Source organism: Hylobates moloch, unplaced genomic scaffold (assembly GCF_009828535.3).
Source record: "Hylobates moloch isolate HMO894 unplaced genomic scaffold, HMol_V3 SCAFFOLD_11, whole genome shotgun sequence".
NCBI classification, from domain to species: domain Eukaryota; kingdom Metazoa; phylum Chordata; class Mammalia; order Primates; family Hylobatidae; genus Hylobates; species Hylobates moloch.
Window position 1 is genome coordinate 1,018,982 of NW_026652286.1, and position 13,716 is coordinate 1,032,697.

The following is a 13,716-nucleotide window of genomic DNA, read 5'->3' on the forward strand; positions in this document are numbered from 1 at the left end:
AAAAAAAAAAAAAAAAAAAAAAAAAAAAAAAAAAAAAAACAGCCGGGTGGGTGCGGTGGCTCACACCTGTAATCCCAGCACTTTGGGAGGCCAAAACAGGTGGATCACCTGAGGTCGGGAGTTCGAGACCAGCCAGACCAACATGGAGAAACCCTGTCTCTACTAAAAATACAAAATTAGCCAGGCGTGGTGGCACATGCCTGTAATCCCAGCTACTCGGGAGGCTGAGGCAGGAGAATTGCTTGAACCCGGGAGGCGGAGGTTGCTGTGAGCCGAGATCACGCCATTGCACTCCAGCCTGGGCAACAAGAGCAAAACTCCGTCTCAAAAACAACAACAACAACAACAAAACAAAACAAAACAAAACAAAACAAAAACTGCCTCTTCAGATGGAAAAAAAATGGCTACCATACCTGGATTTAGGTTTGCTTCTGCCAACACAGAATAAGGTAGTGGTTTCTGTCCTCACCTTCAGGGATTCTGATTTATTTGATTTGGGATAGGCCCACGTATCCATCTAGCTACATGGTTTTTTTTTTTGTTTTTTTGTTTTTTTTTTTTTGCATCTGTAGTTAGGAACCAGAGTGTAAGGACCACAGAATCATCTGGCAGAAAATGCAAAAGCTGGAGGCAAAGCGGTGAAGAAACTAGGACTCAGCTTCGGGCTCTACTATCTACTTGCGCTGTAATCCCCACCCTTCCTGGAACAGTTTCTCCCTATAAAAACTGAAATAATATCTGCTTCATCAACCCCTCCTACGTGGGATACTTGCATGCACAAAGAATATAGACATATTTGAGCAAGTGGGAAGAAAAGCAGAAGCTGAATTTGAGAGATAGCTGAAATTTGGTGAGCCAAAGATTTACACTCTGAAAGTACAGTGGTCTGGCTGGTTTGCAAGAAGAGTAAGAGGCCCATTAAAACAAAACACTCAACTCCCCCCACCACTAATATGCAGCATTTTGCCAATTACCCAAGCCCCCTTTATTTTTTTTTGAGACAGAGTCTCGCTCTGTTGCCCAGGCTGGAGTGAAGTGGCACAATCTCGGCTCACTGCAGCCTCTGCCTCCTGGATTCAAGTGATTCTCCTGTTTCAGCCTCCCCGATAGCTGGGATTACAGGCACATGCCACCACGCCTGGCTAATTTTTGTATTTTTAGTAGAGATGGGGTTTCACCATGGTGGCCAGGCTGGTCTCAAACTCCTGACCTCAGGTGATCCACCCACCTCGTCCTCCCAAAGTGCTGGGATTACAGGTGTGAGCCATGTCCAGCCTAGGCCCCGTTTAGTTCCACTAATTTGAAAAGGTTTCCTTTGACAGATACCTCTTTATTGAAAGTATTTCAGGTTCACCAATTGCAGTTTAGTAATGCAATTTGAGTAGCCTGCAAGAAGCAGCCCATTATAGACTATTCAACTGAAAATCACAAAACTTGACTTTTTTTTTTTTTTTTTTTGAGATGGAGTCTTGCTCTATTGCCCAGGCTGGAGTGCAGTGGCACAATCTCTGCTCACTGCAAGCTCCGCCTGCCCGGTTCACACCATTCTCCTGCCTCAGCCTCCCGAGTAGCTGGGACTACAGGCGCCTGCCACCAGGCCCGGCTAATTTTTTCTATTTTTAGTAGAGACGGGGTTTCACCATGTTAGCTAGGATGGTCTCCATCTCCTGACCTCGTGATTCACCCGCCTCAGCCTCCCAAAGTGCTGGGATTACAGGCATGAGCACCGCGCCCGGCCAAAACTTGACTTTTAATCCATTCTCAAACTGTGCCCATGCCCAAACTGTGAATTTGGGCAAGTCACTTCCTCTCTTTGTTTCCTAAGCTGTAAAGTAAGAGGACTAGGTTAAATCAGGTATTCAGAGATGCTGATTTATGAAACCTGTAATAAGTGGTCTTTGTGAACCATTTGGGATTATATGCAAAATTCCATGTGCGTGTTTGTATGTGTGAACATTTTTCTGGAGGAGAGGCACAAAATTTTCATGTGATTCATAAAGGGGCTTGTGATTAAATAAGAAGGTTAAGAACTGTTTGGCTGCCGGGCGCGGTGGCTCACGCTTGTAATCTCAGCACTTTGGGAGGCCGAGGCGGGCGGATCACGAGGTCAGGAGATCGAGACCACGGTGAAACCCCGTCTCTACTAAAAATACAAAAAATTAGCCGGGCGTGGTGGCGGGCGCCTGTAGTCCCAGCTACTCGGAGAGGCTGAGGCAGGAGAATGGCGTGAACCCGGGAGGCGGAGCTTGCAGTGAGCCCAGATTGCGCCACTGCACTCCAGCCTGGGCGACAGAGCGAGACTCTGTCTCAAAAAAAAAAAAAAGAACTGTTTGGCTACCCAGGCTTTGGCTCTTACTCTATTTGCTGCTTGGCCTCCTCCATGACAACTCTGGAAGCAAAGTTTAAATCCTGAAGTATATATAAATAATTGAATCTGGAGTCCTAGGGCAAAATAAGGACAGATAATTCTGATCTTTTTTTTTCTTTTCTTTTTTTTTTTTTTTTTGAGACACAGTCTTGCTCTGTCATCTAGACTGGAGTGCAGTTGCACCATCATGGCTCACTACAGCCTCAACCTCCTGGGCTCAAGGTGATCCTCCCACCTCAGCCTCCCGAGGAGCTAGGACCACAGGTGTGTGCCACCATACCCAGCTAATTTTTAAACTTTTTTTTGTAGAGAGGAGATTTTCCTAAGCTGCTCAGGCTGGTCTCGAACTCCTGGGCTCAAGCAATCTTCCCACCCTGGCCTCCCAAAGTGCTGGGATTACAAACGTGAGCCACCACACCAAGCCTAATCAGGTTTTTTTTTTTGTTTTGAGACAGTCTCACTCTGTCACGCAGGCTGGAGTGCAGTGGCATGATCTCAGCGCACTGCAACCTCTGCTTTCCGAGTTCAAGCGATTCTCCTGCCTCAGCCTCCAGAGTAGCTGGGATTACAGGAGCACGCCACCACACCTAGCTAATTTTTTTTTTTTTTTTTTGTATTTTTAGTAGAGACGGGGTTTTGCCACATTGGCCAGGCTGGTCTCGAACTCCTGACCTCAGGTGATCTGCCTGCCTCGGCCTCTCAAAGTGCTGGAATTACAGGTGAGCCACGGAGCCCAGGCCAAGCTTGATCAGTTTTGTTTCCCAAAGATCTGAGGAGATTTGCTTCCAGTAGGCAGATCTGAATCAAAGCATCCCCAGGACCTATGATCTGACCTTCTGCAACCGTCACAGGAGTCACAAAGTTCTGAGGCCAAACTGGCTGCACCTGAATTCTAATGGTCAATGCCAAGAGGGCCATTGATTCTGTGGAAACCCCACCTACTCCCACTTTATGATATGCGCCTGCCCCTTTCCTCAAAATACCTCCCCACTGGTCTGAAATTCCTCCCCCAGGGATTCAGTGCTTTGGGTTTGGAAAGTCTGAACATCCTGTGCAATCCAACTCCTTTGGGAAGAGGCATGACGTCTTGACTCTAATTAACTAAAACTTGGAAGTGGAGGGGAGGCAGGACAGGGAAAGGACTGGAAGGGAAAGTGAGAGGGCTACTGAAGCTTTGTGCGAGGCAGGAACGGTAGGCTAGACTGGGGCAACCTCAAGGACACACGGAGTCCAAAGGGTTGTTTACATACTGTGCCCTGCACCCCAAGCAAAACGTCTCCTAGAGAACAGGGCCAGGGCTCAATCTCCCCCCAAAGGCAGGGGCGTGGAGAGAAGCGACCTCTGCTTTCCCATCCCTCGCCTCAATTCTGCACCCGATCTAGCTATGGGGTCAAGCCTGGAGGGGACGCTGGCTCTCCAGACATGGTCCCGCCCAATGCAAGCGCCACCTTGGTAAGGGATTTCTCCGAGCAGAGGCAAACGCGAACTTATGGCCTTCTTGATCAAGATGAGGTCTTCGAGCCCTGTCTGCCGCGCCAGGTCGCGTTACATTCTTACGCTCCTCCGCCACAGCCAGACCGCTAGCCTCCTGCACGCAATCCCACCGAGATTGCGCCTTTTCCCCCCGACCCCAGCTCGTCCCTAAGTAAGATGGCGGCGAACGCACTTCCGGCGTGTGTCCTTACGGGTGCGTCCGGGCGGCTGCTTACAGGTGCCACCCAGCGGGTTCCAGCTTCTTTGCTGCATAGATTACAACGGTGATGGCGGGCAAGCGGTCCGGCTGGAGCCGGGCGGCTCTCCTCCAGCTCCTTCTCGGCGTGAACCTGGTGGTGATGCCGCCCACCCAGGCCCGGAGTCTGCGCTTCGTTACCTTGGTAATGAGAGATGGGGTCACCAAAGAGTTCCCTGAAGCTAGAAGGGCAAAGGCCAGCTGGTGGGGGTCGAGGATCTTGGGAAGGAACAGCCGGTTTAGGAGGGGACGACTGGCCTGGGGAGTTGGGAGGCTGGATTCAGGATTAACGTGGAGCCCTGGCTTATGGGAGTCAGGATGACCGAATAGGTCGGGGTGAGTCTGCCTTGAAACAGGGAAGTGGTTGAATGGTTAAGACTCATCCCTAAAGAAGCCTTTGGTTATCTTTTTTCCCCAGTTGTCCCCACCACATACGTTGCTTTCACTTCTCTTTTCCCTTCCTACCTGTACCTTGGCTTTGCCTATGGTCTCCAGTAGCATTGCTTAGCTAAGTTAGAATTTCTGGAATCTGGAAGAAGTGACTGACTCCTAGCTGGGGTCTTTTGCAGCGAGTAGGCTTCCCAGAGGGAATGAGACTTCCTTCCCTAACGTGGGGCAAAAGGCAGGCTCTGGGTCCCTATCAAGGGGATGCTTCTGACCTATAGGCAAACCATTTTCTTCCCGCAGCTGTATCGCCATGGAGACCGTTCACCAGTGAAGACATATCCCAAGGACCCCTATCAGGAAGAAGAATGGCCCCAGGGGTTTGGTCAGTTAACCAAGGTGGGTCAGAAGCCAGCCTTTCCTCAGGATGAGCTGCAGAATGAGTGACGTCTAGAGCAGTCTACGAAACTTGGGGTCCTACTAAACTGCCTTTTCCCATATGGGTGCTGACTTTGACCAGATTTCATAACCTTAATCTCTGTGCCCATGATATTGCTGTGCATGACTGGCCACTTAATGAAAGACTTCTGGGATCAGATTAATTGACTCCAGCAAAGGGTAAACCTGGAAAGCAACAGGGCCTAAACCCCATGGGGCTTGAAGCCACCCCTTCCCTCTAGACCCTCTTAACCCTTGGGTTTTCCCACAGGAGGGGATGCTACAGCACTGGGAGCTGGGCCAGGCCCTGCGGCAGCGCTATCATGGCTTCCTAAACACCTCTTATCACCGGCAAGAGGTAAGGTTGGGAGCTCCAGAGGCAAGGGGACCTGGGTATGCTGCCCTCATCTTTTGCCCTCAGGGAGCCTAAGGCTGAGGCTGGGCACTTTGGCCTCCTTCTTGTATTTTTGGTCACAACTACAGGAAAAGACATCTGAGAGCTGGAACAAAGCCCTAGGAGCTGAGTTGCCCCTGCTTGGCTGTGAAGAGGCAAACTTGATTAAGCATCCAAATTCAGACTTAAGGGCGGGCCTGGCAAAGTGGTTTCTGACTCTGTGAAATCACAGGCTTTCCATCCAAGACATTTATTGAGTACCTATTAAAGGCCAAGGACTGTGCTAGCACTTTGCATTCAGTAATGCACCATACAGATATGATCTCTGTCTTCATGGAGCTTAGAATGTTGTGGGAGTATCTGATGATAAACCAGACAGGGCCAAGATGAAGGACAGCGGGGAAGACATGTGTAGATAGGGCTTGTCTTTTCTTGCTCAAGATGAGGTCTTTGAGCCCTGTCTGCCATGCCAGATCGTGCTACCTTCCTAGGGCACATCAGGGAGGACTGGTGAGTGTGCCTGCTCCCTGAGGCCTCACCCCACCACAGGAATGGGGGAAGCTGTTCCTCTGGTTACCACTGTCAGCCTCAGCCGTATCAACAGTCCCTACACATTGTTATTGTTCTCTTAAGGCCTGAGCTTGTCCTTCCCCAGTTTCCTCCTCCCTTTTCATGAGCCACTATCTCTGAATAAGCTCTTCAAATTATTTTTTTTTTAATTTTTTTTTCTTGAGACAGAGTCTTGCTGAGTCGCTCAGGCTGGAGTACAGTGACATGATCTTGGCTCACTGCAACCTCCACCTCCTGGGTTCAAGTGATTCTCCTGTCTCAGTGTCCCGAGTAGCTGGGATTACAGGTGTGTGCCACCATGCCTGGCTAATTTTTGTATTTTTAGTAGAGACAGGATTTCACCATGTTGGCCAGGCTGGTCTTGTACTCCTGACCTCAGCTGATCCGCCCGCCTTGGCCTCCTAAAGTGCTGGGATTATAGGCATAAGCCACCGTGCCTGGCCCAAAATATACACATATATTTTAAAGGGGTCTCACTCTGTCACCCAAACTGTAGCACAGTGCCTCAGTCATAGCTCACTGCAGCCTCAAACTCCTGGGCTCAAGTGATCCTCCTGCCTCAGCCTCCCAAGTAGCTGGGACTACAGGTGCCCGCCACACTTGGGTAATTTTTAAATTTTTTTTTTAGAGACAGGTTCTCACTATGTTGCCCAGGCTGGTCTCGAGCTCCTGGCCTCAAGTGATCCTCCTGCATTGGCCTCCCAAAGTGCTAGGATTATAGGTGTGAGCCACCAGGCCCAGCCCTTTGTCTTATTTTTTTCTCCCTGGTCTGTAAGGGTCGTCACTGGAGTCAGTTTCTGCCCCAAGGACCCTGATCTAGACAGGGAGAGAGGTGTTATTATGAAACCAGACAGACCAGAGAGCCTTACTGATTGACTCAGCACTTTTGACTGGAAGGGGCATTTCAACTAAGGCCATTCCCACAGGAGTTCTTCACAGGGTGGTGACAACCCCCAGTGGAGTGTTTGGGGGACGGGGAAGGCCAGAGGCCAGAGGAGGGTGAGGGCCAGATGTATGATAGGTTTACAGTTTGCTGGGTGGCCATCGAGAACAGGTTCTCCCCTGGGGCTCCACTTTGGGGTGACCAAAACTTCCCACCACACACACACACACACACACACACACACACACACACAAGGCTCCACTTCAGGGTGACCAAAACTTCCCACCACACACACACACACATACATATATACAAGGCTCCACTTCAGGGTGACCAAAACTTCCCTACACGCGCGTGCACGTGAGCGACACACACACACACACACACACACACACACACACACACACACACACGTGACTTGTGTTGCTATCTCTGCAGGTTTATGTGCGAAGCACAGACTTTGACCGGACTCTCATGAGTGCTGAGGCCAACCTGGCTGGACTCTTCCCTCCCAACGGGATGCAGCGCTTCAACCCGAACATCTCGTGGCAGCCTATCCCTGTGCACACTGTGCCCATCAGTGAGGACAGGGTGAGAGTGGCCAGCCCTTCCCTGGGGTGGTGAGGGGACAGCTCTGGCCGTGGGCCTGCTGATGCCAGGCTCCTTTTCCCACTGCCTGTTTCCCCGCTTCGCTCTACAGCTGCTGAAGTTCCCGTTGGGCCCATGTCCCCGTTATGAGCAGCTGCAGAACGAGACCCGGCAGACACCAGAGTATCAGAATGAGAATTCTCGGAATGCAGTGAGTGGGGGCAGAGGTGGAGGTCACCACGCTGTCTTTTCCTCAGAGCAGGACTGAGACCCTGACCCATTTTTCATAGCAATTTCTGGACATGGTGGCCAACGAGACAGGGCTTACAGACCTGACACTGGAGACTGTCTGGAATGTCTATGACACACTCTTCTGTGAGGTGAGCCCACTAGGGTGCCCACTGTGATCACTCTTTTCCCTCTCAGCAGGCCCAGGTCACCAGGACGGTAGAACACAGTGCCTGATACCGTCACACCCCTGGGGAGGTCCAGGGAGGCTGTGCTTGTGAAACACGGGAACTTCCCTCACGGGTGACAGAGATCCTCAGAGTGGGAAATGGTTTATTAATTGTCAGCAGTCCCTGCTGCTCTCTACCCAGAGCTCCTTTCTGCTGAGTCTCACTTTTTGTGCCTGAGCTTCCTTTCCTGTGCCCTGCAGCATCCACACTGCCTGCCATGTCTACTGGTTCCAGCCCCTCTGCCTCTCTCCCCTCTCCCTCCCTCACACACACAGGCACCTTCCCAATGGGGAAGAGAGCTGCCCTCTGGAGAGGCTGGCCTAGGCCTGGGGCACTAACCTGCCCGCTGCGATACACAGCAAACGCACGGGCTGCGCCTGCCGCCCTGGGCCTCACCCCAAACCATGCAGCGTCTCAGCCGGCTAAAGGACTTCAGCTTCCGCTTCCTCTTCGGAATCTACCAGCAGGCAGAGAAGGCCCGGCTTCAGGGGGGTGAGTGACAAGGACAGCATGTCACTCCACTCCTCAGGACCCTAAGGCGTTAAAAATCTGCTGTGGGGGCTTCTCACACACTTCCCTCTCTACTGAAACACTCCCTGCTCTTTCAAAACCAAATCCCCCTCCTCATGCCGCTAGTCACCAAATTTCCCCACCTCTCTTCCTTTTCTGCCATTCATATTCTTTTTTTAAAAAGTTATTTATTTTTTGGGGGGGGGATGGAGTTTCCCTCTTGTCACCCAGGCTGGAGTGCAATGGCTCGATCTTGGCTCACTGCAACCTCTGCCTCCTGGGTTCAAGTGATTCTCCTACCTCAGCCTTCTGAGTAGCTGGGATTACAGGCACGTGCCATCACACCTGGCTAACTTTTGTATTTTTAGTAGAAACGGGGTTTCACCATGTTGGCCAGGCTGGTCTCAAACTCCTGACCTCAGCCACCATGCCCAGCTAATTTTTGTATTTTTAGTAGAAACAGGGTTTCACCATGTTGGCCAGGCTGGTCTTGAACTCCTGACCTCAGGTGATCCATCCCCCTCGGCCTCCCAAAGTGCTGGGATTACAGGCACGAGCCGCCATACCCAGCCTATTTATTTTGAGACAGAGTCTTGCTCTGTAAACCCAGGCTATAGTAGAGTGGCGCGATCTCGGCTCATTGCAACCTCCACCTCCCAGGTTCAAGCAATTCTCCTGCCTCAGCCTCCTAAGTAGCTGGGACTACAAGTGCCTGCCACCACGCCCAGCTAATTTTTATATTTTTAGTAGAGACGGGGTTTCATGATGTTGGCCAGGCTGGTCTCAAACTCCTGACCTCTGGTGATCTGCCCCCCTCAGCCTTCCAAAGTGCTGGGATTACACACATGAGCCACCACGCCCAGCCTTGCCATTCATGTTCTTAAGTTTCGCCCACATCAGAAGACCCTCCCTCTCCTAAATGAATAGCTGCCCCGAGAGAACCACTGGGGGCCATTTTGAGAAGGCTGAGAGTGACACACATGCCAGCTTCCTCGTTTGAGCACCTAAGGGCGTGCCTGCTGTCACACCTTTTTGACATCTCAGTTTTCAGAGCATATGGTAGTTACCTGGGCACAGACCCACCCGCTGTGTACTCTGAAGCAATCTTAAGTTTACATTTGTTTCAAACTGAAGTGCTTCTGTAGACACAGGCAGGTTTCTATATCCGTGTTAAAATATAGGCAGATATCTTGTTTCGTCTTGCTTCCTTCTGTACATTTGACAGTTCTTAGAGAGGAGGGGTGCCACAGAGTTCTTACATGGTGCCATGACATTAAAGAGTTCTCCGTGTAGGTGATGAGGCCCAGGCCTGGCAGAGGGTGAAAGGAGCACAGATAGGTCGAATTAGAAGGCAGAGGTGGCTGTAGCCAGCAACACCGGGGACTTTTCTCCTTCAGGAGTCCTGCTGGCTCAGATAAGGAAGAACCTGACCCTAATGGCGACCACCTCCCAGCTCCCCAAGCTGCTGGTTTACTCCGCGGTGAGTGCCTGCACTCCCTAGTGCGCTGTGTCAGGCAGGGAGCTGGATTTCTTCTCTGTTCGGTTCCTGCGGGTGTGGGGAACAATGCTGATGGGGAGCCCCTCTGCCCCGCAGCATGACACTACCCTGGTTGCCCTGCAAATGGCACTGGACATCTACAATGGTGAACAAGCCCCCTACGCCTCCTGCCACATATTTGAACTGTACCAGGAAGATTCTGGGTGAGTGGAGCTAGCAGTGTCCTCTGGAGGGGGCCCTCGGGAGGTGGCTCGGGGCAGCCCAAGGACCCCATGACGGGCAGGCCGAGCAGCTCCCATGTTGCCTCCTTTCGACCCTCAGGAATTTCTCAGTGGAGATGTACTTTCGGAACGAGAGTGACAAGGCCGCCTGGCCGCTCAGCCTGCCTGGCTGCCCTCACCGCTGCCCACTCCAGGACTTCCTTCGCCTCACAGAGCCCGTCGTGCCCAAGGATTGGCAGCAGGAGTGCCAGCTGGCAAGCGGTCCTGCAGACACAGGTGAGCTGTCACCGGCCTCCTTGCTAGTCATGCCCTAGACCAACCTGCAATTCACATCCGCACATCTCAAGAGCTGTCGCACTTCCAGCCATTTGACTGCATTTGCTAGGAGTTCCCTCCCCGACCCCAGACTGCTTTATCCCTTGTCCCCACTTCTCACCCTCAGGTGATGTCTCACTTGTATCACCGAGAAAATAAGAGCCAAGAGAGAATCGGCTCATTCTCCCACCACCAGCTCCACCAGCTTACTTGCTGGGGGAAGCCACTGCTTAGGGTGGCCTCTCCACCCGCACTCGGGTTCTCTCTCCTCACCTCTGCAAGGAGCTCTGATGCCTCTGCTTCTCTACTGGAGTACTTCCCTCCCAAAAGCCCATCCATGACCTCTGAGAGCCACCTCTTCCCCAGCCACCAGCCTCTTCCCTCTCAGAATGGAATCCTCGAAAGAGCTGCCTGGAATCTGGCTCTGCTTCCTCACCACCTGTCCTCTTAGACTCACACGAGACAGTCTTGTGTCACCTTCCGCTACCCTGCAGCCATACTTGTCTGGTGACCAGTGACCTCCTACCAAAGCCAGTGACTAGTTCTTAGCTTCTCTCAGCTCTCAGCAGCATTACATAATTGGCCACCCCTTCCTGAAACACTTTCTTGGCTTCTCCTGACTTTCAGGCGTCCCTTCCTCACTAAAGAACGGATGACCCAGGACTCATCCCTGGAGCTTTCCCCATCCGTGCACACTCCCAAGTGATCTCATGCAGCCTCATGACTTTATGCCCATCTCCATGCCCACTTCTGTCCTTACACCCTGACTCACAGATTCACAACCTCTTCTCTGAGCTAGAGACTCATATCCAGCTGCCAACTTGAGGTCTCTACATGCATGTTAAGTAAGGCATCTCAAAGTTGCAGTGTCTAAAACCAGATGCTTTTCCTTCCAAAGCTGCTCTTCTTCCAGGCTTCCTTGTTTCAGTCAATGCCACGAGTCACCTAGTGGCACAGTATAACCCTTGGGGTCATTCTGCCCATCCAGCCCACTGCCAGATCAGCTCAACCTTTCAAATATTAATATGTGCTCTTGCCTCCGCAGTCCAATCTACCGTCAGCTCTTGCCTGACCGAATGAAAAGCTTCCTAGTTCTTTCTGGTTCTATTCTTGTCCCTACTAGTCTTTCAGCACAGCAGAGTTAACTTTTTTTATTTTTTTGAAATGGAGTTTTGCTCTTGTTGCCCAGGCTGGAGTGCAATGGTGCAATCTCGGCTCACTGCAAGCTCCGCCTCATGGGTTCACGCCATTCTCCTGCCTCAGCCTCTCCGAGTAGCTGGGACTACAGGCGCCCGCCAACACGCCCGGCTAATTTTTTGTATTTTTAGTAGAGACGGGGTTTCACTGTGGTCTCGATCTCCTGACCTCGTGATCCGCCCGCCTCGGCCTCCCAAAGTGCTGGGATTACAAGCGTGACCCATCGCTCCCGGCCTAACTTTTAAAAAATGTAAACCAGTTCACACTACTGTCCTCTTAGAATTTTCCAATGGCTTCCCATCACATGTAGAGTAAAATCCAAGTTCTTCACCGTGGCCTTCCAGGCCCTGCTCCGTCTGGTCTCCTGCCCCATCTCCTACATGCCCCTTGCGTACTCTGCTCTGGTGAGACTGACTTTCTGGATGATTCTAGCGTGTGCCAGGCTTATCCCCACATCTGAGCCTTTTGCCCTTCCTTCCTCTCCTCTGTCCCGTGATACTCTTCTCAGATCATTGTATGTCATTCATTGACTCCAGGTCTCTGTTAAACTTCTCACTTTCTCAATAATGCCTTCCCTGCTGACCTACTTTGCTTTGTCTGTCTGTATCACATTCGTCACTGACCTGTCACTCTTAACTTTTTTTTTTTTTTTTTGAGACAGTGTCTCATTCTGTCACCCAGGCTGGAGTGCAGTGGCGTGATCTCGGCTCACTGCAACCTCTGCCTCCCAAGTTTAAGCAATTCTCCTGCCTCAGCCCCCCGAGTAGTTGGGATTACAGGCGCGCACCACCATGCCCAGCTAATTTTTTGTATTTTTAGTAGAGACAGCATTTCACCACGTTGGCCAGGCTGGTCTCGAACTCCTGACCTCAGGTGATCCGCCCGCCTCAGCCTCCCAAAGTGCTGGGATTACAGGCGTGAGCCACTGTGACCAGCCCGTTTGCTTATTTATTACCTCCCCTCTCCTAGCATGTGAACTCCATGAGAGCTAGGACTCTGTCTTGGCCACCTCTGTGTATCTCCCATATGTCAGAACAGTACCTGGCATATGATGGAACGCTGACATGACCTTTCTCTTGCCTCCCCCATGCCCAGAGGTGATCGTGGCCTTGGCTGTATGTGGCTCCATCCTCTTCCTCCTCATAGTGCTGCTCCTCACCGTCCTCTTCCGGATGCAGGCCCAGCCTCCTGGCTACCGCCACGTCGCAGATGGGGAGGACCACGCCTGACAACCACTCAGCCCGCTTCCCTCCGCCTCCTGGGGAGGTGGGCTGGGCCTCGCTCCGGACGGTTGCTGCTCCCCAGCCCATGGACGGGAGGTCCTGGGCTGGGCCTCCCTCTGATGACCCCAGCCAGATGAGCGAGTGGGGCTCAGCGTGGCCCGTGGTGCCTGTCACTCAGCATTCCCATGCCTGATGTTTACCAAGTGCTGTGTTGGATACTGGCTTTCTCCCAACAGGATTTGCCTCCTCCACGCTCCCTACACACCTGAGATGTAAACTGGTGGTCAGTGTTCACTCGGGACCCAGGATCAGAAAATGGCAGAGTTGGTGCTGGATCCGCCTGGCACTTCTATCAAGCCCTGTTCTTTCTCCTCCAGCCTGAAGTATTTGGCAAATAGCTCAGAGGGACACGGTCTTGCCTCTCAGTGCTTATTTTAGTGGGAAAAACAGCTAATACCAGCGGTACAAACACTGGCTCCCAAGGAACTGGATCACCCAACAGCCAGCCAGCCACATTTCCCTGTGTCTGGCTAGAGCCACCATTAGACTCAGACAGAATGCTTCAGGAATCTCTGTCACCCCTTCAAATGGAGCAGGACGGAAGGGTGTCTGTACTTGGGAGGGAGTGGGGAGTGGTGGGAAGGGAGGTGCTTGTCACACGAATCAGGAAACTGCTCTCCCTCAGCTGGGCTGGGGTCTCCAGGGACCTGAGCTACATGCAGGTTGTGAGCTGGAAAAGAAAGTTCTAGACTGTGGCCCAGAGTAGGGCTGGGGCAGCTCCCAGAGAATGAATAGTGCTGTTTCCTATTGGACTGATAGTGTTGTTTCCTGTGCCTTTTCTTCATTTCTGAGACGCAAGAAGCTCTCTGACCAGGTCACTTCTGGAAGATCCACGCAGAAGCTGTCGGTGTGGTTTTATTGGCCATATCAAAAGTGAGCA

At 51.8% G+C, this 13,716-nt stretch overlaps 2 protein-coding genes across 8 annotated transcripts in view; one reads left to right on the plus strand and one right to left on the minus strand.

The window, feature by feature from the left end:
- The window catches only part of NR1H3 (nuclear receptor subfamily 1 group H member 3), a 27,770-nt gene extending 23,542 nt beyond the window's left edge, over nucleotides 1–4,228 (minus strand). The window contains exon 1 of one of the 6 annotated variants that reach the window (XM_058446483.1): nucleotides 4,054–4,228. In XM_058446483.1, coding sequence (XP_058302466.1) covers nucleotides 4,054–4,114 — 61 coding nt within the window. In that variant the 5' untranslated portion in view covers nucleotides 4,115–4,228. Of the gene's footprint in view, nucleotides 1–3,816; nucleotides 4,014–4,034 lie in introns of those variants that run through there. The other 5 variants (XM_058446481.1, XM_032166038.2, XM_058446480.1 and 2 more) reach the window with 5 other exon arrangements.
- ACP2 (acid phosphatase 2, lysosomal) lies at nucleotides 4,098–13,599 on the plus strand. 2 transcript variants are annotated; one of them, XM_032166040.2, is made up of 11 exons: nucleotides 4,098–4,242; nucleotides 4,785–4,880; nucleotides 5,191–5,277; nucleotides 7,205–7,357; nucleotides 7,467–7,565; nucleotides 7,645–7,734; nucleotides 8,172–8,304; nucleotides 9,720–9,802; nucleotides 9,917–10,023; nucleotides 10,142–10,317; nucleotides 12,649–13,599. In XM_032166040.2, exons 1-11 carry the CDS (start codon nucleotides 4,129–4,131, stop codon nucleotides 12,780–12,782), a joined length of 1,272 nt encoding a protein of 423 aa, XP_032021931.1. In that variant the 5' UTR covers nucleotides 4,098–4,128; the 3' UTR covers nucleotides 12,783–13,599. The 2 variants fall into 2 exon arrangements, with proteins under 2 accessions (XP_032021931.1, XP_058302471.1); XM_058446488.1 differs by lacking the exon at nucleotides 4,098–4,242 and adding an exon at nucleotides 4,355–4,433.
- Nucleotides 13,600–13,716: the final 117 nt, after the last annotated feature.